At 45.4% G+C, this 27,994-nt stretch overlaps 1 protein-coding gene and 1 pseudogene across 38 annotated transcripts in view; one reads left to right on the top strand and one right to left on the bottom strand.

Annotated features, from left to right (window-relative positions):
* The window catches only part of LOC144671591 (uncharacterized), a 320,132-nt gene that overhangs the window by 155,301 nt on the left and 136,837 nt on the right, over positions 1-27,994 (top strand). For all 37 annotated transcript variants that reach the window (XM_078533559.1, XM_078533553.1, XM_078533554.1 and 34 more), the window contains 2 exons: positions 107-484; positions 3,069-3,437. In XM_078533559.1, coding sequence (XP_078389685.1) covers positions 107-484; positions 3,069-3,437 — 747 coding nt within the window. The remainder of the gene's footprint in view (positions 1-106; positions 485-3,068; positions 3,438-27,994) is intronic.
* LOC144671540 (sialic acid-binding Ig-like lectin 13) lies at positions 20,377-22,999 on the bottom strand (annotated as a pseudogene). The gene is made up of 3 exons (XR_013573944.1): positions 22,950-22,999; positions 21,578-21,936; positions 20,377-20,768 (listed from the first exon to the last, which is right to left on the bottom strand). The product of XR_013573944.1 is annotated as a sialic acid-binding Ig-like lectin 13 (transcript).

Below are 27,994 nucleotides of genomic sequence, written 5' to 3'. Positions count from 1 at the left end.
TGTGTAGACCTTCATTCCCAATCGCGAGGTGAATTTTTATGGCTTGCTCATCTGGTTCAGTCACACCTAAATCAGGAAACCTAAATATTCATATTTCTCTCCCTAGTTGGACTGTCACAAGAATGGAAAAGTAACACTCCACGAGAGGTGGGAACGCAGAAAGGTTCATGTATACAGATTCCATGTAATTACAGTTATCCATCAGATTTGTTAGAGAAAACACGTGTCGGAATCTGGAATATGAGAAGGTACACACGGAATAAATGGTCTAAATGGCCCATAGCCTTTCACTCCAAGGATCACAGTCACGAGTTACCACGGTTCCGCCATCGGACCCGGCTGTCTGGAGACCTGAAAGATGGCGACTGTTCCCTGATTATAAACGACATCAGACGGGAAGATGCAGGACCTTATTATTTCAGAATAGAATTTAACAGCAGCAATATCTACAACTACTTTCCTGAAACCGAGCTTCACGTTTCTGGTAACTGCTGTCTTATAATTACTCAACAATTCACATTCAACACTCAATGGGAAATAATAGTGTTTGATTTGCTTTTTTTTTTGGCCATGTTAACCAGCGTCACTATTTTTAATGATTTGTCTATTTCTGCTCCCAGATCTTTGAGCTTATTGTGTGTGACTGAATCGACATTATAGCCGTAAAGGAAACCGAGCTGAGGGGTGATGACACCTCCCCCCTGAGCGAAGTGTCTCCTCCCGACGACACCTTCCACCCCTCACACCGTCCCATCTCCAGCCTCTCTTTCCCGTCCAAAGTCCATGAACATGTTTCCATCTCCCGAATCCGTTCCCATCTTTCCTGGAACTCCATGTTTGAATCCCTCCAATCAGGTTCCCACCACAGCCACTGCGTTAAAACAGCTCTTATCAAGGTCACAAATGGCATCCTGTGTGACTGTGACAAAGGTAAACTTTCCCTCCACGTCCATCTCGATCTGTCTGCAACCTTTGACACGGTCGACCACACCATCCTCCTCCAACACCTCTCCACTGTCGTCCAGCTGGTTGAGACTGCTCTCCCCTGGCTCCATTCTTATCTATCTCATCGTAGCCTGAGAATCACTTGCAATGGCTTTGCAGCATCATCTGAACAGTGTTAGTTTTCACCTGTCCACTGAGGATACCCAGCTCTACCTCACCACCACCTCTCTCGACTCCTCCACTGCTGCTAAATTATCAGGCTGCTTATCCGACATCCAGTACTGGATGGACAGAAATTCCCTCCAATTAAATATTGGAAAGACTGAAGCCATTGCCTTCATTCCCCGCTCCAAACTCTGTTCCCTCGCTACCAATTCCATTCCTCTCCCTGGCAGCTCTCTGACATTGAAGCCAATCTGTTCACAGCTTTGTTGTCCCATTTGAACCTGAGATGAGCTTCCGGCCTCATATCTGTGCCCTCACTAACACCGTCTATTTCCACCTCCATAACATCGCACGATTTCACCCTGTCTCAGCTCATCTGCTGCTGAAACCCTCTTCCACGCCTTCATTACCCCCAGACTCGGCTGTTCCAAGACACGCTCTACACTCCATAAACTTGAGGTCATCCAAAACTGCTGATCACGTCCTTACTCACACCAAGTCCCGTTCCCTTATCACCTGCTCTGCACGATGAGCGAGACTGGCTCCTGGTCAAGCAAAGTCCTAATGTCAAAATTTTCATCTTTGTTTCTTCCCTATCTCTTTAATCTCCTCATCCTCCTCCTCCAGCCCATACAACCCTCACTTTCTCTGCAACCTTATCCAGCCGCTGCAACAGCCCTTATCTCTAGAAACTCCTCCGTTCTCTACAACACTCCCTATTTCTGTAACCCCATTCTGCCCCAAAAACCCTCCCTATCTCCTTAACCACCTTCTGCCCCTAAAGCCTCCCTTTCACTGTAAACTACCAGTCCCTACAACCCTCCCCTTCACTGTAAGCTCCTCCAGCCCCTATAACCTTCCCTATGTAACCCCATCCTGCCCCTACAACCCTCCCTATCTCTGTAAACTCCTGCCTACTCTACAACCCTCCATAGCTCTGTAAACTCCTACAGCCTCTCCAACCTTCCCTATCTCTGTATCCTCTCTACAGCCTCTGTACAATCAACGGACACTACAGCCACCCGAGATCACTGCGCTCTTCCAATTCCGGCCTCTTGACCATCACCGGATGCGATCGCTCCAAAATTGGCGGCTGTGCCTTCAGCTGCCTGGGGCCCTAAGCTCTGGAATTCCCACCATAAACTTCTCCCTCTCTCTCTCTGTCTCTTTGTCTCTTTTTCTCTGGCTCTGCATAACACCGACCACTTCTGGTCAGCTGTCGCTAATATCTCCACATGTGTCTGGGTGACATACTTTGCTTTATGACGCTCCTGTGTAGCAAATTGGGGCGATTTGTCACGTTAAAGTTGTTGTGTAAATCTAAGTTGTTGCCGTTTGTCCCTCGACCCCAGCTCGAGTCTTATTTTTGACGGAATGTACAACTTCCTTAGATTTCTCCCCCAAACGTAATTTGATGATTTTTATTGAGTGAATGCCAAGCCCCGATGCCGAGCGAGAGCCTCCTCATTTGCTGAGTTTAAGGTGATGAGTCGGCCCCTTAGTCCGTAGAGGGGATTCTCCTCGGTAATGTGCAGCCTTGTTTGTGTCTCTCCACAAGTGCATGAGGGGTTTGTACAGAGGCTGCAGCGCTAGAGGGGGCCTGCACAGGGGTACTGGCCTGTCCTGAGCCGGTTTTAGAAAGGACCACTCTCGCCTTGGCAGTTGAAAGCCAGCCATTGGACAGACGGGGCCTGTCACAAGGAGCCTGTTAGTCACTCCCCCCGTGTCTCCTGTGCTCGGATCCAGACCATGTTGGCTGGTGGGTCTGGCTGAGGAAGGGTCCTCCGCATGGGACACACAGATGGAAGGTGGGTTGAGTGGGTTTTCTTCCTGCCAAAATAATTTGATGCCGTCCTGCTCAGTATGTACCATCGCCCCAATTCAGCCTCATCTGTAAATATCGAGTCCAGTGGATCCACAAACCATCCAGAATTAAATATAGATATTGCTCTCCCCAGTTGCACTGTCACAAGAGTGGAAAGGTGACACTCCACGAGAGGTGACAGCGCAGGAAGGTTCGTGTGTACAGATTCCATGTCATTACAGTTACCCATCGTGTCTGGAAAACCAACCTCGAGTCGGAATCTGGTTTAATACTGAGAAACAGATTCCCTGGGCTCCCATTACCTTTCTCTCCAAGGATCACAGTGACGAGTTACCACGGTTCCGCCATCGGACCCGGCTGTCTGGAGACCTGAAAGATGGTGACTGTTCCCTGATTATAAACAACATCAGACGGGAAGATGCAGGACCTTATTTTTTCAGAATAGAATTTGACAATGGTCCGAGCCATAACTATTACCCTGTAACCCGGCTTCACGTTTCTGGTAAGTGCTGTGTTATAATTACTCAACAATTCACATTCAACACTCAATGGGAAACAACACAAACTGTGACGTTTACATATTAACACAAAACACAGTTTATTATAAAACACTGTCTGATTCTCAATAACCTGGTGATAGCTTCCAGTTCAGTCCTAAAGCAACCTCTAATACTCACTTTAATATCAATGATTAAATATATTGACAGTGTCCATCAATGTTATCAGGTTATCAATTCCCATCGATCTCCCTAACCCAGTTTGAAAGTCTTACATATCGACAAAAGAAAGATTCGCATTTCTATAGCGCTTTTCACAGCCTCTGGACGTACCAAATGGATTCACAACCAATGAAATAATTCTTTAAATGTAGCCCGTGTTGCAATATGGGAAACACTGCAGCCAAATTGTGCACAGGAAGTTCCCAGAAACAGCAATGTGATCAATAACCTGATCATCTGCTTTAGATGCCGGTTCAGTGATTGGTTCAAATGGTTTCTCTCCTTCCGGGGACAGCTTGGAATTTAAATCTAGCAGATTTCGGAGAAGTAACAAGCCAGTTTTCCGGGAACTGTGAGCTGCTCCTCCACCCTCACCTGGGATTGTCAATCCAATTATCTCGAAGTGGAAGTGAGTTCATCTGAGTGACAGAAACTGCACTAAGTCTGAAAATAGGAAATTCTCTCCTAATCGTTTAAACCTCTCAGTTCTGATTTCATCATTGTAAAAGTGTTTCCTCTTGTGGGACTGTGATTTCTATTTGAACTGATGCTTTACGTTATATTTCTCTAAAAGGATCCATTCTCTGTGTGTTAGATTTCACAGATAAACCCACGATATTCCTTGCTGAAATTATTGCAGGAAAGCGTGTGGATGCAAGCTGCACCTTCAACACAACGTGCAATGGAACAGCAGCACCTGTCTTAACCTGGGACACTCCCACTGACCTACCTGGATCAGTCTCAAACACTGTAACTCAGCATGGCGTCACTCTGACCTATACTTCTGTTCTGACCCTGATCCCATCACTCAAACACCACAGACAAACTCTCAGCTGCAGAGTGAGATATCCATCTGTTTCATCGGAGCGGACCCTCGTACTAACTGTGCAATGTAAGTACGCACATCCTTCATTCTGCATCAGCTGTAATAGTATACAATGTGCACAGCAAGATCCCACAAACATCCCTGAGCTGACAACAAAACTGGTCCTTTTTTATTGAGTGATATTGACCAGGGAGAGCTCTTCCTTGTATTGACCCTTGGGATTGTTTATACCTACCAGATAGAGCAGAGGAGACCAAGGTTGAACTTAAAAGACAATGTAGGATAACATAAATATTGTCTTTAAGGATGTCAAAGTTTTGGGGTGAGATATAATTTTAAGTTTTAATATCAACAATGTGAACAGATAATATGAATCATCAGTTACTCAAGGTCACATGAGAATAGAACATGGAGAGAGATAATTCTATAGATACATAGATACATATAAACTAGGAGCAGGATTAGGCCATTCGGTACTTCAAGCGTTCTCCGTCATTCAATATGATCATGGCGGACCCTTTATCTCAATGCCTTATTCCCGCTTTCTCTCTCTACACTTTGATGCCACTAATATCCAAAAATTTATCAGTTTCTTTCTTGAATACACTCAGTGACCCGGCCTCCACAGCCTCTGTGGTAGAGAATTCCACAGATTGACCACCCTCTGGGTGAAGAAATGTTTCCCCATCTTACTGCACGCAATACCCCATGTGCAGTCTCACCAAGGCCTTGTATAACTGCAGTAAGACATCCCTACTTCTGAACTCAAATCCTCTTGCAATGAAGGCCAATATACCATTTGCCTTCGGAATTGCTTGCTGCACCTGCCTGTTTACTTTCATTGACTAGTGCACAAGGACACCCAAATCCCTTTGTACATCCACATTTCCCAATATATCACCATTTAAATAATACTCTGCCTTTCTGTTTTTCACACCAAAGCCTACAACTTCACATTCATCCACGTCATCTGCCATGTGTTTGCACACACACACAACTTGTCTAAATCGCCTTAAAGCCTCCTTGCATCCTCCTCACAATTCATAACCCCGCCCAGCTTTGTGTCATCAGAAAACTTGGAAACATTGCAATTGGCTCCCTCATCCAAGTCATTTATCTATATCGTGAATAGCTGGGTCCCAAGCACGGATCCCTGCGGTACACCACTAGTCACCGCCTGCCACTCAGAAAAAGACAAATTTATTCCTACCCTCTGTTTCCTGTCTGTCGACCAGTTCTCAATCCATGCCAGTAAGTTACCCCCAACCCCATGTGCTTTAATGTTACCCAGTAGCCTCTTAAGTGGGACCTTATCAAAAGCCTTCTTGAAATCTTAATACACCACAACCACTGGTTATCCCTTATCTATTCTACTGGTTACATCCTCAAAAAAATCCAGTAGATTAGTTAAGCATCATTTCCCTTTCATAAACCCATGCTGACTTTGAACAATTACAGCCAAATTAGTAATAGGGAAGTTAACCCAATTTTTACCCATTATGGATTACCGCTGGAGATCCAGTCACATCAAGGTTCCAACTTTATGTCTTTCGTTTATGCGAACATAATGAGTAATTTGGGTATAAAACAGTTAAAGTCCACAGCATATCATCCATAGACACAGGGATCTTTAGAGAGGGACCAACAAACCCTCAAAACAATGATTGAAGTGTATTGTCATGAACTCCCCATGACTGGGACAAAGGACTGGATTTTCTTCTATTTGCCACTCGAGACTCACCAAATGAATCGATTGGTTTCAGCCTTTTTGGATTAATTTATGGACATGAGATAAGAGGACCTCTGAAATCCATCAAAGAAAGATTTTCCGGTCAGAGGGATGAATCCTCTATTTTAGATGATGTGTCCGTGATTCAGTAACGGCTCATGGGAGCCTGCAAAGTGGCTCAAGGACATCTTATAGTTTCTCAAACAGAGATGAAGGAATGGGGCAGGCAGGCAAGCTGTGACCCGAACATCACAACCAGGGGGATGAGGTGTTAGTATCATTGCCTTGGCAGGGGGAGCCTCTGAAATCGCGGTTCAGTGGTCCCTACAGGGTAATTAGGAGGGTTGGTCAAGTAAATTATTTGATAGACACCCCAGATTGTAGGATAAAGAATCGGCTGTGTCACATGAATATGTTAAAATTATACCATCGTAGGGAGGGAGATAAAAGGAGCAGGTATGTCAGGTAGTAAGGACACTTGAGGATGAGATGGACACTGAGCGTGAGGCAGAAGGAGACTCAGACAATTCACAAATCGAACCTCCTATTATCCGGTTAGCTAACACTGAAATATTAGGACAGTTAGACAGCGTATTATCATACTTAGAGGCAGGAAAACGAGAGGTTCAAATGAGGTTACTTACAGGATGTCAAAGGATCAATAGGGACAAATTAGGATGTACAACTTTCGACGAACATGATGTGGATGTAGGAGAATCTTCTCCGATAAAACAACACCCTTATCGTATAGGTCCAGGGAAACAGACTCAAGTGACAGCAGAAATTCAATACATGTTAGAAAATCACTCAGTTGAGCCTAGACAAAGCAGCTGGAGATCTCCAGAATTGTTAGTGCCTAAACCAGACAGATCCAACCAGATTCTGCATAGTTTATAGAAAGGTTAATGCAGCAATAAACCAGATTCCTACCCAATCTCTCGTTTAAAAAATGGTATTGACGGGATAGGCAGTGCCATGTTCCTTACTAAGATAAATTTGGTGAAAGGATATTGGTGAGTACCTGTAACATCTGGAGCTAAGGAGTTATCGGCTTTTGTCAGGCCCAATGGGCTACATCAATGCCAAGTGACGCCTTTCCGACTAAATAATACTCCAGCCACTTCCCAAAGACCAATGAATCAGGTGATCACGAATGTTCCTCACTATGCGGTTAACTTGGATGATGTATTGATTTACAACAACACGTGGACAGACCATGGAACACAAATGGAAGCCTTATTTAATCAATTAAATCAATTACAGTTGGTGGGTCTCGTAATGAACCTTTCCAAGAGTGAGTTTGCGAAAGCGTGAGTAACTTATCTCGGGTATATGGTAGTGCAGGGAAAAGCATTGCCAAGAACAACAAAGGTTCAGTCTTTGATGGAATCCCTGTCCCTAAAACTAAAAGGCAAATCCTGAGATTTTAGGGACTGTGCAGTTTCTTTCGTAAATTTGTGCCAAACTTCAGCACAATAGCGGCTCCACTAATGGAATTATTGTAAAAGAAAGCAAAGGCGATATAGACAGGATATTGCCAGGCAGCTTTTGTAATTGTGGAGCAGTACAAAATCCTCCCATCCCGATGGGAACAGTATCTGTAATTCAACACTATGAACAACCCCTTCTCTCAGCCATAGTGAGAACAGACGTGACACCTGAGAGTGCAGCACTTCCTCAGTACTGACCCTCCGACAGTGCTGAAGTGTCGCAGTACTGACCCTCTGACGGTGCAGCATACACTGAGCACTGACACTCTGACAGAGCAGCACTCCCTCAGTGCTGACACTCCAACAGTGCAAAGTTCCCTCAGTGCTGATCCTCCACAGTGCATCACTCCCTCAGCACTGAGCATCCGAGAGTGCAGCACTCCCTCAATACTTACACTCTGACAGTGCAGAACTCCCTTAGTACTGACTCTCTAACAGTGCAGCAATCCCTCAGTACTGACCCTCCGGCAGTGCAGCACTCCCTCAGTACTGACTGCCCACTTGCAGCTCCCTTTTGATTTCACATTGCCTCTGCCCTGCACACCCGAAAATTACTGAAGTTATACCTACCACCACTGATTGAATTCAATTTCTCATTGTCTCACCAGTGACTTTGAACTTTACCTTTTTTACAATGAAACCCCATTTATTGTATCAATTTTATTAGTAATATAAACATTTTGCTTTGTAGCTGCTAGAAAGTTGTTAGTTTTAACCCCACTTTTTGAATGCTCGATTCAAAAAATGCAAATGCACGTTATCTCTCTTACATTTCAAAACTAATACATATCAAAGCACCCAGATCAGCTGGCTTTAATTCGGTTAAGATACACCCACAGACTAAACCTTTATTTTAAAAGAAAATTATTTTCCAAAATATTATAAACATTAATAGCTTCATGACATCCCCCTCCTTATCCGAAAATGAACCGTCATAATTCTAAAAGACATGACTTTAAACTGATATAGTCCACTTGGCGTTACAAAAGTTGATATCTCCTTTGCTCTTTCCGACAACGGCACCTGCCAATATCCTTTAGCAAGTCAATCTTTGTGATAAATTTTGATTGTCCCACTTTCTCAATGCAATCCTGAAACCGTGGTATGGGATATGAATCTGCTTTTATCACCGCATTCACCTTTCGATAGACCACACACAGTCTTTGTGTCCCATCTGGTTCCGGTACCAACACAAAAGGCGAACTCCAGTTACTGCAACTAGACTCAATGATATCTTTTTGAAGTATGGGATCAATTTTGTTTTGTACTTGTGATAGCTTTTCCGGATTTAATCTATAGAGATGTTGCCTTATTGAAGATGGAACTCCTGCAAATAAACCTTGTATAGCTAAATGTATCTTTCCCTACTTATTCCCACAAATAGGTTTGTGTGACTGCAATAGCTTTTCCAAATCACTTTGACACTTACTCGGAAGGAAACTCAATAAATTGTTTAAATTTTCAAGCACCCCCTCATTATCCAATCTGGCTAGAGGAGAATCAATTTCAGAGTCCTGCACTTCTACCTCCTTCTCATCATACACCATCACTATCACCTCTTTTTGTTCCTCTACCCTGTCAAAGTAGTTAAAGTCGTTTAAGCATATTTACATGACACACCCTCTGCTTCTTTCTCCTATCTGGAGTATTTATTAAATAATTTACTTCACTCAATTTCTTTTCAATCTTTTAAGGTCCACTAAATCTTGCATTTAATGAATCTCCTAGTACTGGTAACAAAAATAATACTTTTTCTCCAGGAACAAAACTACAAATTATAATTTTCTTATCTTTTTTCACTTTCATCATTTGCTGTGAGATCTTTAAATGTTTCCTCGCCAATTCACATTCTCTCTTCAACCTTTCCCTGAAATTTGATACGTAATCCAGGGGAGTATTTTCTGAATTTTTACCCACCAATTTCTCATGAACTAATTTCAGTGGACCCCTTACCTCATGACCATAAATTAGTTCAAAAAGGCAAAAACCAGCCAATGCATGAGGAGTGTCTCTAATAGAAAATAACAAAAGTGGAATTCCCATGTCCCAATCTTGTGCATAATCCTGACAGTATGATCTCATCATATTTTTATAGTTTGATGCCATCTTTCCAAAGCTCCTTGTGGCTCTGGATGATAAGCTGTTGACTTATTTATTCACAAACTGTTCATTACTTCCTTAAACAGCTGTGACATGATATTTGACCCCTGATTGATTATATTTCTTTATTAATTTACAGAGGTTAAAATATATACAGATGGCTACAAATTACGAGCATCATAACTTTTAACCAGTTTCCCAAACTAACCTCCATTAAGGCAACAGCAACCCATAGACTTAACAAGACACCAGGCGAAATTCGAATTTTAGATGCACCTTACGAATTCAAAATGAGGTTCATTTCACTGTGGAGCCAGTTGGAGGCTTGCAGCTGCCTTTGGATCTTATATTGCCTCTGACCTGCACACCCGAAAACTACTGAAATTATACCTACCACCACTGATTGGATTCAAATTCTCATTGTCGCACCAGGCTCTTTGAACTTTACCTTTTAACAATTAAACCCCATTCATTGTACCAATTTTATCTGTGATATAAACATTTTGCTTGGCAGCTGCTGGAAAAGCGTCAAGTATTCACCCTACTTCTTTAATTCTCTATTTAAAAAATGCAAATGCACGTTATCTCTCTCACATATCAAAACTAGTACCAATCAAATCACCCAGACTAGCTGGCTTTAATTCAATTAAGTCACACCCACAGACTAAACCTTTATTTTAAAAAAATATTTTCCAATATATTATATACATTAATAGATTCATAACAATGCCACACTCCCTCACTACCCACCCTCTGACAGTGCAACATTCCCTCAGTAATGACCCTCTGACAGTGCAGCGCTCCCTCAGTACTGACCCTCTGACAGTGCAGCACCCCCTCAGTACTGACCCTCTGACAGTGCAGCACTCCCTCAGTAATGGCCCTCTGACAGTGCAGCGCTCCCTCAGTACTGACCCTCTGACAGTGCAGCACTCCCTCAGTAATGACCCTCTGACTGTGCTGCACTCCCTCAGTAATGAACTGAATTGTCTGTCTGGATTACGTGCTTTGTGGTGAAGGAACCTACATTGATATCAAACCTTTCACATTCTCAGGGTCTCTCTAAGAGCTTCACAGTCAATGTAAGTTAACTGATCTTTATTTGTTTTTCGATGCACCATGAAATCTCTCAATTACTTCTCTTGATATGATTAATGCTTCATCGATCAATATAATCGAGGGGAATTCTGCACTGATAATCTGCTCTGTCGAGAGCTTCCCAGCTTCTAACCTGACGTGGCGACATCTTAATGTCGCAATGAACAGAACAAGTTCAAACAATGAGCTGTGGTTGGTGATTCCTCACGTTACATCCAGGGACACTGGAGACTATCAGTGTGTGGCAGAGAATGAACATTGAGCAGTGGAGGGGTTCATAACCATCAGTGTGGAATGCGAGTGTACACAGACTTCAACATCACTCAGACACACAAACACACACACACACACACACACACACACAGACAAACACACTCACAAAAACACACACATACTACAGTAAATCTCAGACACACACACACAAACACACAGTCACACACATAAAAATGAGCGCATATACAGACACATGCACTCTCGTACACAAACACGCATGCATACACTCACTCACAGACACACTCCCAAAGACGACCACACATATACACACACTCACACACAAAGGCACGCATACCAAACAAAATCTCACACACACATAAACACAGACTCACACACATACAAATGCATGCATATACACACACATGCTCTGACACACACACACAAAGACGCACCCCAAAGTGAGCTCCATCTCCTATTTCAGGGCTGAACTGGAGTCTCAGTATCAGCTCTGATTCTGTGTTAAAGGAATGTAAACACCAGATCAACAAGACCCTGAATTGGATGAGCAACCTCCTGAACAGAGAATTGTAGATTTACCCCTCAGTGCTCCATCGATCAAATACAATTCATTGCCTGTAAAGCCCTTGGGGACATCCTGAGGATGTGAAAGGAAGTTCCTTTCACTCTAGATGAACAGCACCTCTACTGGTGGCAGAATCCTCCTGCAGCGTGACAGTTTACATAGGCAGTGTCCATTATAAATGTGACATTGGAACTTATACTGAGGAAAGGTGCCTGGAAATGCATAAAGACATCAGATACAAAGAGATATTGCATGGAGTCTTGCTGTGCACAGTGCTTACTCACACTAAAATCCTTATGTCCACATCCTGTGAATGAACAAAAAGAAACAAACAGGCCGTGACCATTATAAATGTTGATATAGGAACTTTAAATGGGGCAAGATGCCTTGAAGTGCATATAGACATCAGAGAAAGATGATACATGGAGTCTTGATGTGCACTGTGTTTTTTCTCACAGTGAAATCTTTATTTGTTTTTAGATGCACCACGGAATCTCTCATTTACTTCTCTTGATATGATTGATGCTTCATTGATCAATATAATTGAGGGGAATTCTGCAGTGATAATCTGCTCTGTCGAGAGCTTCCCAGCTTCCAACCTGACGTGGCGACATCTTAATGTCCCAATGAACAGAACAAGTTCCAACAATGAGCTGTGGTTGGTGATTCCTCACGTTACATCCAGGGACACTGGAGACTATCAGTGTGCGGCAGAGAATGAACATGGAGCAGTGGAGGGGTTCATGAACATCACTGTGGAATATGAGTTACACAGACATCAACATCAATGTCACATTCTAACACATAGAAAAATCACAATGTTATGTCTGATGCAGTTGGTTGAGCGAAGTTATTTAAAAATCCTAGAGGGAAACTTTAAACAACTGTCATAACTTATGTTTTTAAGTGTTATGTTTGAGATGCGACTCTAAATGCAGGAATCAGACCCCCAGTTCTTGAGGTTTTACATTAAACTAAAGGAAACATTTTATTAATTTATGCAGGTTAGAATAGATGTATATATGGCTACAAATTACTATTCTCATATCACTTAACAAATTCCCAAACTAATCTCCATTAAGTCAATAGCAACCCATAGGCTTAACCAGACACCGGGCAAAGTATTTTCACCTTATGAATTCAAAATGAGGTTCTTTCATTGGTTCCTATTGAGCCAGTTGGAGGCTTGCAGCTGCTTTTTCATCTCACATTGCCTCTGCCCTGCACACCCGAGAACTACTGAAGTTTTACCCACCAGCCCGATTGAATGTTAATTCTCATTGTATCAATAACCTCTGAACTAAACCATTCAAACTAATAAAACCCTTTCATAGCACCCACTTCATTAGTAATATAATTATAATACCTTGCTTGGTAGCTTCTGATCTTACATTGTCTCTGCCCTGCACACCCGACAACTACTGAAGTTATACCTACCACCACTGATTGAATTCAAATTCTCATTGTCTCACCAGCCTCTTTGAACTTTACTTATTATTAATGAAACCCCTTTCATAATATCAATTTCATTATTAATATAATCATATTGATTGGTAGCTGCTAGAAAGACGTCAAGTCTTCACCCCACTTCTTGAATGATCGATTCAAGAAATTCCAACTGCACGTTATCTCTCTTACATATCAAAACTAGCACATATCAAAGGACTCAGACTAGCTGGCTTTCATCCAACTAAGACACATCAACAGGCTAAACCTTTATTTTAAAAGAAAAATATTTTGCATAATATTATACGCATCAATAGCTTTATAACTCACACCCACACAAAAACAAAAACACACACAAATGTACAGACCTAAATAGACAAGCAGACACACAATCCCACGTTCATGAGCACACACACACACACAAACACACATGCACGCACTTCCCTGTGGATTACCTGGCCTCACTCAGTACTGTACTGGAGAGTTGGCCTGGATTCTGGGATCTGTGTCCCCATTCATAATTATGGAAGAATATGGAAATTACAAAGTCCATTACAGACACTCACATGCACAACGACACCCACAGATACTCTCTGCCTCTCCGACTCTCTCTTTCCTCCTTAAAGAAGCTTCCTGAAATCTAACCATTTGACCAGTCACCTGTCCTAACCCCTTCTTGCGTGATTCTGTGTAAAATTCCATGTATGTATCTGAGAGTAAGAGAGAGGTGGAGAGGTTAAAGAAGGGAATTCCTGTTGGTGAAAAGCTTACATCATGTTCTCACCTTTCCAGCGCTCACAATTTCCATTCTGTCCAATGCCCCTGTTTATCATAGGGATTGCCTATGTAAAGGTCACACTGAATTTACACCCTCCCACCAGTGGTGGCAATGCAGAACTTAATCCTTGTGTCTCCCAGCTTCTCAAACTGTGCCAAGCTCGAACCAACATCACTTCCAAATTGTGTACATATGTTGTGAGTTCATCGGAATTAAATTATATATCAAGCAGTAAATATGATGTCAGTTTTCAAAAATTTCATCCGTGCTCCGGGCAAGGTTTACACTATCCAGGAATCAGGAATAGGCTGGATGTTGGGAAGTTCATCTTTTCCCAGGAATTATGGATCCTCGGGAATGTGCTGTCAGCGGGTGTGGTGGTTGCTGATTCTCTGTCACCTTCAAGAGGGATCTGGAGTGGTTACTGACTGGGGGAGAGATCATGGAAGCGGAGAACGATACAGCACAGGAGCAGGCCATTCGGCCCATCATGCCTGTGCCAGGTCTTTGAATAATCTGCTAAAAGCTACTTTATATTTCTCCCTTGTTGAAACTATGCTGCAGTTCTGCCGAAGGGCCATGAAGGCTCGAAACGTTAACTGATTTCTTCTCCGCCGATGCTGCCAGACTTGCTGAGTTTTTCCAGGTAATTCTGTTTTTGTTTTGCTTTGAATAATCTATCCAATCAGACCCTCTAACCGCCACTCCACATTTTCCACCATCTTCCTTCATCAAGTATCCATCCAATTCCCCTTGTGTAAGTTCCCATTGAATCTGCTTCCACCGTGCTTTCAGGCAGCGCCTTCCAGATCACAACACCTCGCTGTGTCAAAACAAAATCACCTCAACTCCCCCTCCAGTTCGTCAATCTGTGTCCCTCTGGTTACCGACCCTCCTGCCCCTTAAATACATCGATACTATTCACCCCAACCACTCCCTGTGGGAGCGAGTTCCACATTCTCTCCTCTCTCTGGGTAAAGATTGGAACTGTTTATTAACCGGGGTGTGTAAGTCCGTGGGGGAGTCGGCCGCGATCCTGCCCAATTCACACACGCGTCCGAGATGGATTTCCACCGTGCACTAAACGTTTCTAGAATTTTCTACAAGACAATCCTGTACACAGCGATGGAGAGAAACATTGGACAGGGAGTCAAACAGGACAATGGTCCATTCTCACCAATGTTCCACGCTAAGGGGAAAGTTCAGATTGTCCACTCTTAGAGTGTTTACAATGAAAACATTCATTCCACATTGAATCCCAGTGGATGGGTCAATATTACAGCAAATGTTGCAGTGATATGAAGCTTGAATGTTCAGCCAGAGTGAGAGATTGAAAGCGGAGAATCAGTGATGATTTCTTTCTTTGTGTTCTCTAGACAGTGGAGGAGAGATTCTGCACGTGATCCTGATCCTGGGAATACGAGCTGTGATATTCCTTGTGGCTGTGGTTATCACAATCGCTGGCGTTTGTGTCTGGGAGGGACAAACAGTTAAAGGAAGTCGACAGACTGATTAAAGCTTTGCACAGCAACAATCTGGTCAGTCATTGCAGACAAATAACGTGCGATGTTGGGTTAAGTTGCAATGAAACTGGTCAGTGTCCTGGTTAGAATCACCTTCGTATCATCGAGTTATTCCAGCACAGGAGGGGGCCATTCAGCCCATCGAGTCCATGCTGTCTTTCTGCAGAGCAATCCAGTCAGTCCCATTCCACCGTTCTATCCCCGTATCCCTGCACGTTTATTTCCCTCAAGTGTCCGTCCAATTTCCTTTCGAAATCGTTCATCATCTCCAATTCTACCACCATCCTCGTAGGCAGCGAGTTCCAGCTCATTACCACTCGCTGTGTAAAAAAGTTCCTCATCACATGCCCCCACCCAAAACCTTCAATCTGTGTCCCCCAGTCCTTGTACCATCAACTAATGGCAACAGCTTCTCTTTGTCTACCTTATCTAAACCCATCATCATCTTGTACACCTAGACCAGAGCCCCTCTCAATCTCCTTTGCTCCAAGGGGAACAACCCCAGCTTCTCCAATCCAATCTTGTAGCTAAAATCCCTCATCCCTGGACCCATTCTGGTGAATCTCCTCCCCACCCTCTCAAGGACCCTCACTTCGTTCCCAAAATGAGGTGACCAGAACTGGACACAATACTCTAGTTGTGACATAACCAGAGCTTGATAAATGTGCAGCATAACCTCCCCGTGTCTGTACTCAATCCCTCGATTTATGAAAAGCTTAGTCTTTCCATCAGCACAAACAGCAATTTCCAAGCGGAGTCCCATCAGCAGGCAGAGTGCAATAAAACATCGGCATGCCTGCTTCTTAATGTACGGAGAGAAACCTGGAACGAGAGATTCTCCTTCTCCTCCGAAGCAAGCTGAAACTTTTCCTTATACCTGGTGCTCCCCAGTCCTGCTGTGTGGACACATCATAACCACGGCATTGTCTGGCTGTGTGCAGCCAACATGGTCGAATCGGAATGAACAGAAATGTGACGTCGCTCAACTTGGTTATCTGATTGGGATGTGCTTTCTGAATGCTGCACCTTTTTCATGCTGCGATAGAAAGTAAGAAGCCTTTGGAATATGAACAAAATTACATTTATTCACACAATTGATTAAATGCTCAGGATGTTCTTTGTATATTTATATATTAAACTGCCATGCAAAACTCTTGACTCAAAGACATTATTTCATGATCTCATGTTTTCCTCATCATATGAATTCCTGTGCCCATCATTATAATATAAATTTTCCATGTAAACATGTCACATTGTAGTTACATTTTCCTGCCAGAGGTGGTGCCATATCAAAGCTGTCTTGCTGCCCAGATACAGAATGAAATATTCTCGCCATGTACATGATGTTGTTGGGGCACAGACATCAGGCGGTATCTTGGGCAGTGCCGAGAATCTTCTTAAGACATTGAAGCTCACGTTCAGAATTGAGCCTGTTACAGTGCAGCGTTCCCTCAGTCCGGACCCTCCAAGAGTGCAGCGCTCTCTCACAACTGTCCCTCTGACAGTGCAGCACTCCCTCAGTACAGACCCGATGACAGTGCAGCACTCCCTCAGGACTCACCCTCTGACAGTGCAGCACCTTCTCAGTGCTGACCCTCCAACAGTGCAGCTCTCCCTCTATGCTGACCCTCTGACAGTGCAGTAATCCCTCAGTACTGACCCAGTGACATTGCAGCACTCCCTCAGTGCTGACCTTCTGACAGTGCAGCAGTCTCTCAGTACAGACCCGATGGCAGTGCAGCACTCCCTTAGTATAGACTTGAGCTGCATGGGCCCGAGTCTTTGGAATTCCCTTCTTGATCCTTGGTGGTGGAGGAGCTCAGAGACCCTCATGTAATTGAGAAGTCACCAAGAGCACAGCAGCAGTCAGAATAGACAGACCTACAATCCAACACTCACACTTCCTGCACAGTTTCACCACTAAACCACAAGAAGGAGCAAACTGGCTGAAAATAAAGAGATGACAATCCGACCTGTGTAGAACGGTGAGAAAGTTTATTGCTTCCTCTTTTCTCTGATCTGCAGCACAGTTAAAAATTAGATAACCACAGAATCAAGCAGCACAGAAAAAGGCCACTCAGCCCATTGTCTCTGTACTAGTTTTCTGGGTCACTGAATGGCCTCCTGCTGTTCTATATGATTCTGTGATATGATGAACTAAGTTCGATTTCAGCAACATTTCACCTCTTCTGATGAAATTGATCATGTTGCAGAAGAGGAAGTGATGTTTTTCATCAGCGTTTTGTGTGGGTTCCAGTTCAGCTTTAACCGAAACTCAGTGAAACGGACTGTGAAGGTCATGAACCCAACACAGCGGCACCTCCGACACATGCAGAGCTCAGGCTAGATGCGCTTGGTTAGAATGTTTCACAGTGTCTGCTGGAGTAGGGTCAGTGCTGCGCTTGGGGACAAGTCAGTCTACAATGCTGCATCGGAATCAACAATACAACAATATGGGGTTTGGATCAGAAATAATCCCTTAGACAATGAGGATCCAAAGAGATTCCTTAGACAATGAGGACACAAAATGCACCAATCAGATTGAATCAGATTAACCAATCAGCCTTGTTGAAGAGCAGACAGGAATGTTAGGCTAATTAGTGATTCATGACGGTGATAATGGGGGGAGTTCTGAGGGCTCCTAATCCATTGTCCTGTCTTGTAAATCAGCACTGAATGTTTCTCAATTAGAGTGTCTTGTGGACACTTTGTTGGGTGGAAGACTGGCTTCACTAAACAGGGTCCTGGGGACCATGTACCAATGTAGAATGAACTTGTCCACTCCTGTGCCCAGGATTCTCTTCCATCTGTTGTAAAACCTTGGGGAGTTCCTTGTATGTGTCTGTGCATCTGTATGTGCATCTGGGTGTGTGCGTCAGTATGTATGTGCACGTGTGTGCATCTGTGCATGAGTGAGTGTGTGTGCATTTGTATGTATATATCTGTGAGTGTCTATGTGTGTGCACATGTGAGTGTGTGTGAGTTGAGTATGTGTGTGTGTTACTGTGTGGTGTCTTTGCACATGTATGACAGTGTGTGTGCGTGTGTGTGAGTGACGTTGAAGTTTGTTTTAACTCACGTTCTACAATGATGGTTATGAACCCCTCCAGTGCTCCATGTTCATTCTCTGCCACACGCTGATAGTCTCCAGTGTCTCTGGATGTAACTTGTGGAATCACCAACCACAGCTCATTGTTGGAACATGATCTGTTCATTGGGACATTAAGATGTCGCCACGACAGGTTAGAAGCTGGGAAGTTCTCGACAGAGCAGATTATCAATGCAGAATTCCTCTCAATTATATTGATCGATGAAGAGTTCATCATATCAAGAGAAGTAATTGAGAGATTCTGTGGTGCGTCTGAAATCAAATAAAGATTTCACCGTGAGCAAGCACAGTGCACAGCAAGACTCCATGTATCATCGCTCTGTATTCGGTGTCTATGTACATTTCAGGGCATCTTTCCCCATTATAAGTTCCTCTGTCAACATTTATAATGGTCACTGCCTGCGTGTTTCTTTTTGTACATTTACAGGAAGTGAGTGCCGCTGGTCCAGTATTTATTACCCATTCCTAATTGCCCTTGAGGAGGTAGAGTTACTCACCCCCATAGACTTCCCAGCCTCTGACCTGCTCCTGTAGCCACAGTATTTATGGCCGGTCCAGTTAGTTGTTCCCCCAGGATATTGATCGTGGGGGTTTCAGCAATGGTAAATTCATTGGATATAAAGGGGCGATGGTTAGATTCTCGCTTGTTGATGATCACTGCCTGGTACTTGTGTAGCGTGAACGTTACTTGTCATTTCTCAGGCCAAGCTGAGTGTTGTTCTGCTCTTGCTACATGTGAATATGTAAACTCTCACGCTGTAATTACAGCCTTCCAACAGAGGAGACACTGTCGGGCTAGAGACAAGGAAAATATCTTTCACATCATCAGGATGTTCACGGGGATTTGACAGTCGAAGAATTGCTTTAGAATAATGGGGTATTGAGTGATAAACCTACAATTCTCTGTGCAGGGGCTGCTCGTCCAATACACGGTCTTGTTCAGCTGATGTCGTCATTGTTTCAGAACAGTATCTGGAGCAACACTCCAGTGCAGCGCAGGAAGAACAGACAACTCACACATGTCTGTGTGTGTGTGTGTGTGTGAGTGTGTGTGCCTGTGTGTGAGTGATGTTGAACTCTGTCTACACTCACGTTCCACAGTGATGGTTATGAACCTCTCCACTGCTCCATGTTCATTCTCTGCCACACACTGATAGTCTCCAGTGTCCCTGGATGTAACGTGAGGAATCGCCAACCACAGCTCATTGTTGGAACTTGTTCTGTTCATTGGGATATTAAGATGTCGCCACGTCAGGTTAGAAGATGGGAAGCTCTCGACAGAGCAGATTATCACTGCAGAATTCGCCTCAATTATATTGATCGATGAAGCGTTCATCATAGCAAGAGAAGTAATTCAGAGATTTTGTGATGCATCTAAAAATAAATAAAAATCAGTTAAATTACATTGACTGTGAAGCACTTTGAGAGATCCTGCGAATGTGAAAGTTCTGATATCAACGTAGGTTCCTTCACCACAAAGCTCGTAACCCAGGCAGACACTTCAGTTCAGTACTGAGAGAGTGCTGCCCTGTCACAGGTATGTACTGAGGGAATGCGGCACTGTCGCAGGGTCAGTGCTGAGGACGAGCTGCACTGTCAGAGGGTCAGCACTGAGGGGGTGCTGAACTGTCAGAGGGTCAGCACTGAGGGAGTGCGGCACTGTTGGAGGGTCAGTACTGAGGGAGTGCGGCACTGTCGGAGGGTCAGTACTGAGTGAGTGCGGCACTGTTGGAGGGTCAGTACTGAATGAGTGCGGCACTGTCGTAGGGTCAGTGCTATTGGGGTGCCGAACTGTCGGAGGGTCAGCACTGTGGGGGTGCCAAACTGTCAGCGGGCCAGCACTGAGGGAGCGCCCCTTCGGATCTTACTGTACACATTGGATATTATTCCATCTAATGTAGAACGAAGGGTGTCCATACATAAATAGGACAGTAGCATGAGGGTCCTCTCCGATGAAACAGTTGGATATCTCACTCTGCAGCTGAGAGTTTGTACGTAGTGTTTGAGTGATGGGATCAGGGTCAGAACAGAAGTATAGGTCAGAGTGACGCCATGCTGAGTGACAGTGTTTGAGACTGATCCAGGTAGGTCAGTGGGAGTGTCCCAGGTTAAGACAGGTGCTGCTGTTCCATTGCACGTTGTGTTGAAGGTGCAGCTTACATCCACACGCTTTCCTGCAATAATTTCAGTAGAGAATATCGTGGGTTTATCTGTGAAATCTAACACACAGAGAATGGATCCTTTTAGAGAAATATAACGTGAAGCATCAGTACAAATAGAAATCACAGTCCCACAAGAGAAAGCACTTTTACAAGGATGATATCAAAACTGAGAGATTACGATGATCATTAGAGAATTGTCTGTTTTTAGACTTGCTGAAGCTCTGTCACTCAGCTGAATACACTTTCACTCAGTGACCCTTGATTTGACCAGACTGGGTGACGGTGGATGAACAGCTCACAGCTCCGGGAGAACAGACTCAGCATTTGTCAGAAAACTGCAAAATGTTAATTAATTCTGTCTCCGGCAGGACAGAAACAATTTGAAACAATCACTGACCTGCACCTAAATCCGATGATCAGGTTATTGATCACATTGCTGTCTCTGGGAGCTCCCTGCGCACAAATTGGCTACTGTGCTTCCCACATTACAACAGTGAGGTCAACTCAAGAATTATCTCAATCTCTGTGAAGTGGTTTGGTACATGCTTAGGTGGTGAAAGGCGCTATAGAAATGCGCATCTTTCTTTTGTGAATAATGAAGACTTTTAAGCAGGATGAGGGAGATCGATGGGAGTGGATAACCTGATAACATTATTGGACACAGACAATATATTTAATCATTGATGTTAAAGTGAGTGTTAGAGGTTGCTTTAGGAATGAACTGGAAGCTATCACGAGGTTATTGAGAATCAGACAGTGTGTTATAATAAGCTGTGTTTTGTGTTAATTGGTAAACGTCACAGTTTGTGTTATTTCTCATTTAGTGTTTAACGTGAATTGTTGAGTAATTCTGACTCAGCACTTACCAGAAACGTGAAGCTGGGTTACAGGGTAATAGTTATGGCTCCGACCATTGTCAAATTCTATTCTGAAAAAATAAGGTCCAGCATCTTCCCGTCTGATGTTCATAATCAGGGAACAGTCGCCATCTTTCAGGTCTCCAGATAGCCGGGTCCGATGGCGGAACCGTGGTAACTCGTGACAGTGATCCTTGGAGGGAAAGGCTATAGACCATGTTTTCCAAAACGTTCTGTTATACCAGATTCCGACACTTGATCACTCTACCAAATGTGATGGATAACTGTAATGACATCGAATCTGTACTCATCAACCTTCCTGCGCTGTCACCTTTCGTGGAGTGTCGCCTTTCCACTCTTGTGACAGTCTAATTGGGGAGAGAAGTATCAATATTTAACTCTCGACCCTCAATGTCAACAGAATCTCTTTGGATCCTCATTGTCTCAGGAATCTCTTTGGATCCTCATTGTCTAAGGGATTATTTCTGATCCAAACTCTGATCCAAATATTGTTGTATTGTTGATTCCGATGCAGCATTGTAGACTGACTTGTCCCCAAGCTCAGCACTGACCCTACTCCAGCAGACACTGTGAAACACACTAACAAAGCGCCTCTAGCCTGAGCTCTGCATGTGTCGAGAGCAAAGACAAATATGCAAACTGAATATTGACACCTTTATACACAGACAGCTTTGCCTCCCTTCTCTCTTTCAGTTATCTTTCTCCCTTATCGAAGTTTGTAGCATGGTGAGAATGGACAGGAAGTATGATGCTGAACAGCCTGTCTCTTCTAGGAGCTGCTGTGTTGTCTTCATGGAAAATTCTGGCTAAAATCAGCTAAAGACACAAATTTCTGAAATGGCTATTGGAGTTCTAACATCGGGATCGACTTCATCCCCCTGTTTTTATTCCTGATTTTCTATTTAACCTTTCAACTCCCCACCCCGCATCCACAACAGTCACTGAGATACATAGGCTCCCAGTCAAGTGAAGCCTCAATTTTAAGAATCACATCCTCAATTCCCAACCCCTCTACTCCACACTCCGCTCCCAATCTTTGTAACCTACTGCAGCATATACAACACTTCAAGTCCTCTGCTCGCCTCCAATTCTGCTTTCAGACAGGGTGTCAGTGTCTATCAGTGAGCACAGGGGTGATGGGTGAATGGGACTTGGTATGAGTTTGTACAGTGGCTCACTGCTGAATCGGTTCCCAATCAGAGTTCAAGAAGATTATTAACCATAAATCTGTCCGAGCTGACGATGATATCACCTTGGAGAAGTGACAGGAGGAAGTAAGATTTCCCGATCATTGTCCACTCCCATTTATTTCATCAGCTTCTCCCTCTCAAGCTGTGAAATAGAAAGGAGTGAATGAGACCTCACCTCTTGTCCGACAGCTCTTAAGACGTCAGAACTGCTTTTAGACATTGTCTTCACAGACTAATTTGATTCTCTATGGGATGAATGGTGCTCTACAGTGAGTTAATAGGCTTTAAAAAAGAAAAACAATGAAGGACTTGCATTTCTAAAGCGCCTTTCACCACCTCAGGACGTCCCAAAGCTCATGTCCCTTGAGCTAGAAAGATGTTCTGTACAACAGACTTGAGCCTCACACCCAGATCGCAATAATCAGTAGAAATCTTCCAAAGGCATCAATCATTGGAATCTCTCTTTATAAAGTCACAACATCAACAAAGGACGGTGTGGGTCGTGGAAGTGAATTCCAATTGTTCCGTTACTTACCCAGGGCCTGTCTGACTGCTCGCCTGGGGAGTAACTGCCCACACGCTCTGCTTGGGCTGAATGACCTCTTCCTGTGCGGCTCCCTCTGTGTATTTAATTAGAGAGGGTTGATGTGTCACTGTGAGTCAAAATGGGAGGTGATGGGTGTCAAAGTGTGAAAGCAAACTGTTAACCCTTTGAGTTCCAAGGCTGTGTCTGAATGGGCCTCACCTTTTTCAAAAGTAACAGGCTCGAGGGGCTGAATGGCCTCCTCCTGTTCCCGTGAAACAGGATCAAGGGGCTGAATGGGCCTCCTACTCTTCCTTTGTAACACACTCAAGGGGATGAATGGCCTTCACCTGTTCCAGTGTAATAGAGGCAAGGGGCTGAATGGCCTCCACCTGTTCCCGTGTAACAGGGTTGAGGGGCTGAGTGGGACTCCTCCTGTTCCTGTGCAACAGGATTTTTTTTGGGGGGGCAGAATGTAACTCCTCCTGTCCCTGTTTAAAAGGCTCGAGGGGCTGAATGGGCCTCCTCCTGTTCCTGTGTAACAGGCTCTAGGGGGCTGAATGGGCCTCCTCCTGTTCCTGTGTAATAGGCTCGAGGGGCTGAATGGGCCTCCTCCTGTTCCTGTGAAACAGACTCAAGGGGCTGATGAGCTTCCTCCTGTTCCTATGTTACAGGCTTGAGGGGGCCGAATGGTCCTCCTCCTGTTCCTGTGTAACAGGCTCAAGGGGCTGAATGGCCTCCACCTGTTCCTGCATAACATACTCGAGGAGGATATGTGGGCCTCCTCCTGTTCCTGTGGAACAGGTTGGAGGGGATGAACGGGCCTGTTCCTGTGTAACAGGCTCAAGAGGCTGAACGGGCCTCCTCCTGTTCCTGTGTAATAGGCTCGAGGGAGCTGAATGGACCTCCTCCTGTTCCCGTTTAACAGACTCGAAGGGGCTGAATGGGCCCCTCTTGTTCTTGTCTAACAGGCTCAAGGGGCTGAATGGGCCTTTCCGGTTACTGTTTAAGAGACTCGAGGGAGCTAATCGGGCCTGCTTCTGATCCTGTTTAACAGCTCGAAGGGTCTGAATGGGTCTCCTCCTTTTCCTATGCAACAGTCTGAATGGGCCGAATGAGCCTCCTGCTGTTCCTGTGTTACCGAGTCAATGGGGTGAATGGCCTCCTCCTGTTCCTGTGAAACAGGATCAAGGGGCAGAATGGGCCTCCTCCTCTTCCTTTGTAACAGAATCAAGGGGCTGAATGGCTTTATCCTGTTCCTGTGTAACAGGCTTGAGGGGCTGAATGGCCTTCTCCTGTTCATGTGCAACACATGCAACGGGTCGAATGATCTCCATCTGTTTCTGTGTAACAGGCACGAAGGGCTGAATGGCCTCCTCCTGTTATTGTGTAACAGGCTCAAGGGGGCTGAATGTTCATCCTCCTCTTCCTGTGTAACAGACTCAAGGTGCTGAATGATCCTCCTCCTGTTCCTGTTTAACTGACTCGAGGGGGCTGAATGGGCCCCTCCTGTTCTTGTGTAACAGGCTCAAGGGGCTGAATGGGCCTCCTCCTGTTCCTGTGTAACAGGCTCAAGGGGCTGAATGGGCCTCCTCCTGTTCCTGTTTAACAGGCTTGAGGGGCTGAATGGGCCTCCTCCTGTTCCTGTGTAACAGGCTCAAGGGGCTGAATGAACTTCCTCCTGTTCCTATGTTAGAGGCTTGGGGGTGCCGAATGGATCTCCTCCGTGTTCCTGTGTAACAGGCTCAAGGGGCTGAATGGCCTCCACCTGTTCCTGCGTAACATACTTGAGGGGGCTAACTGGGCCTCCTCCTGTACCTGTGGAACAGGTTGGAGGGGCTGAATGGGCCTGTGCCTGTGTAACAGGCTCAAGAGGATGAACAGGCCTCCTCCTGTTCTTGTGTAACAGGCTCGAGGGCCTGAATGGATCTCCTCCTGTTCCTGTTTAACAGACTCGAGGGGGCTGAATGGGCCCCTCCTGTTCTTGTTTAACAGCCTCAAGGGTCTGAATGGGCCTTTCCTGTTCCTGTTGAATAGACTCGAGGAGGCTGATTGGGCCTCCTCCTGTTCCTGTGAAACAGACTCAAGGGGCTGAATGAGCCTCCTCCAGTTCCTGTGTTACTGATTCAATGGGATGAATGGCCTCCTCCTATTCCTGTGTAACGGGTTCGAGGGGCTGAATGGGCCTCCTCCTGTTCCGGTGTAATATGCTCCAGGGGGCTGAATGGGCCTCCTCCTGTTACTGTGAAACAGGATCAAGAGGCTGAATGAGCTTCCTCCTGTTCCTATGTTTCAGGCTTATGGCGGCATAATGGGCCCGCTCCTGTTCCTGTGTAACAGTTTTGAGGGGCTGAATGGCCTTCTACTGTTCCTGCGTAACACATGCAAGGGGCTGAATGGCCTCCACCAGTTCCTGTGTAACAGGCTCGAGGGGCTGAATGGGCCCCCAACTATTCCTGTGTAACAGGCTCGAGGTGCTGAATGGGCATCCTTCTGTTCCTGTGTAACGGGCTCAACAGGGCTGAATGGGCCTCCTCCTGTTCCTATGTAACAGGCTCAAGAGGCTGAATGGGCCCCCTCCTCTTCCTGTGTAACAGGCTCAAGGGGCTTAATTGGCCTTTCCTGTTCCTGTATAACAGGCTCGAAAGGGCTGAATGGCCTCCACCTTTTCCTGTGTAACAGGCTCGAAGGGCTGAATGACCCCCTCCTGTTCCTGTGTAACGGGCTCAAGGGGCTGAATGTTCCTCCTCCTCCTCTTCCTGTGTGACAGGCTCGAGGGGCTGAATGGCCTCCTCCTGTACATGTGTAACAGGCTCAAGGGGCTGAATGTTCCTCCTCCTCTTCCTGTGTAACAGCCTCGAGGAGCTGATAGGGCCTCCTCCTGTTCTTGTGTAACAGGCTCAAGGGGCTGAATGGGCCTTTCCTGTTCCTGTGTAATAGGCTCGAAGGGTCTGAATGGATCACCTCCTTTTCCTGTGCAACAGTCTCAATGGGCTGAATGAGCCTCCTGCTGTTCCTGTGTTACCGAGTCAATGGGGTGAATGGCCTCCTCCTGTTCCTGTGAAACAGGATCAAGGGGCAGAATGGGCCTCCTCCTCTTCCTTTGTAACAGAATCAAGGGGCTGAATGGCTTTATCCTGTTCCTGTGTAACAGGCTTGAGGGGCTGAATGGCCTTCTCCTGTTCATGTGCAACACATGCAACGGGTCGAATGATCTCCATCTGTTTCTGTGTAACAGGCACGAAGGGCTGAATGGCCTCCTCCTGTTATTGTGTAACAGGCTCAAGGGGGCTGAATGTTCATCCTCCTCTTCCTGTGTAACAGACTCAAGGTGCTGAATGATCCTCCTCCTGTTCCTGTTTAACTGACTCGAGGGGGCTGAATGGGCCCCTCCTGTTCTTGTGTAACAGGCTCAAGGGGCTGAATGGGCCTCCTCCTGTTCCTGTGTAACAGGCTCAAGGGGCTGAATGGGCCTCCTCCTGTTCCTGTTTAACAGGCTTGAGGGGCTGAATGGGCCTCCTCCTGTTCCTGTGTAACAGGCTCAAGGGGCTGAATGAACTTCCTCCTGTTCCTATGTTAGAGGCTTGGGGGTGCCGAATGGATCTCCTCCGTGTTCCTGTGTAACAGGCTCAAGGGGCTGAATGGCCTCCACCTGTTCCTGCGTAACATACTTGAGGGGGCTAACTGGGCCTCCTCCTGTACCTGTGGAACAGGTTGGAGGGGCTGAATGGGCCTGTGCCTGTGTAACAGGCTCAAGAGGATGAACAGGCCTCCTCCTGTTCTTGTGTAACAGGCTCGAGGGCCTGAATGGATCTCCTCCTGTTCCTGTTTAACAGACTCGAGGGGGCTGAATGGGCCCCTCCTGTTCTTGTTTAACAGCCTCAAGGGTCTGAATGGGCCTTTCCTGTTCCTGTTGAATAGACTCGAGGAGGCTGATTGGGCCTCCTCCTGTTCCTGTGAAACAGACTCAAGGGGCTGAATGAGCCTCCTCCAGTTCCTGTGTTACTGATTCAATGGGATGAATGGCCTCCTCCTATTCCTGTGTAACGGGTTCGAGGGGCTGAATGGGCCTCCTCCTGTTCCGGTGTAATATGCTCCAGGGGGCTGAATGGGCCTCCTCCTGTTACTGTGAAACAGGATCAAGAGGCTGAATGAGCTTCCTCCTGTTCCTATGTTTCAGGCTTATGGCGGCATAATGGGCCCGCTCCTGTTCCTGTGTAACAGTTTTGAGGGGCTGAATGGCCTTCTACTGTTCCTGCGTAACACATGCAAGGGGCTGAATGGCCTCCACCAGTTCCTGTGTAACAGGCTCGAGGGGCTGAATGGGCCCCCAACTATTCCTGTGTAACAGGCTCGAGGTGCTGAATGGGCATCCTTCTGTTCCTGTGTAACGGGCTCAACAGGGCTGAATGGGCCTCCTCCTGTTCCTATGTAACAGGCTCAAGAGGCTGAATGGGCCCCCTCCTCTTCCTGTGTAACAGGCTCAAGGGGCTTAATTGGCCTTTCCTGTTCCTGTATAACAGGCTCGAAAGGGCTGAATGGCCTCCACCTTTTCCTGTGTAACAGGCTCGAAGGGCTGAATGACCCCCTCCTGTTCCTGTGTAACGGGCTCAAGGGGCTGAATGTTCCTCCTCCTCCTCTTCCTGTGTGACAGGCTCGAGGGGCTGAATGGCCTCCTCCTGTACATGTGTA

This window comes from Cetorhinus maximus, chromosome 33 (assembly GCF_964194155.1).
Source record: "Cetorhinus maximus chromosome 33, sCetMax3.hap1.1, whole genome shotgun sequence".
Taxonomy (NCBI): Eukaryota; Metazoa; Chordata; class Chondrichthyes; order Lamniformes; family Cetorhinidae; genus Cetorhinus; species Cetorhinus maximus.
This window is presented reverse-complemented; position numbering and strand designations above follow the sequence as displayed.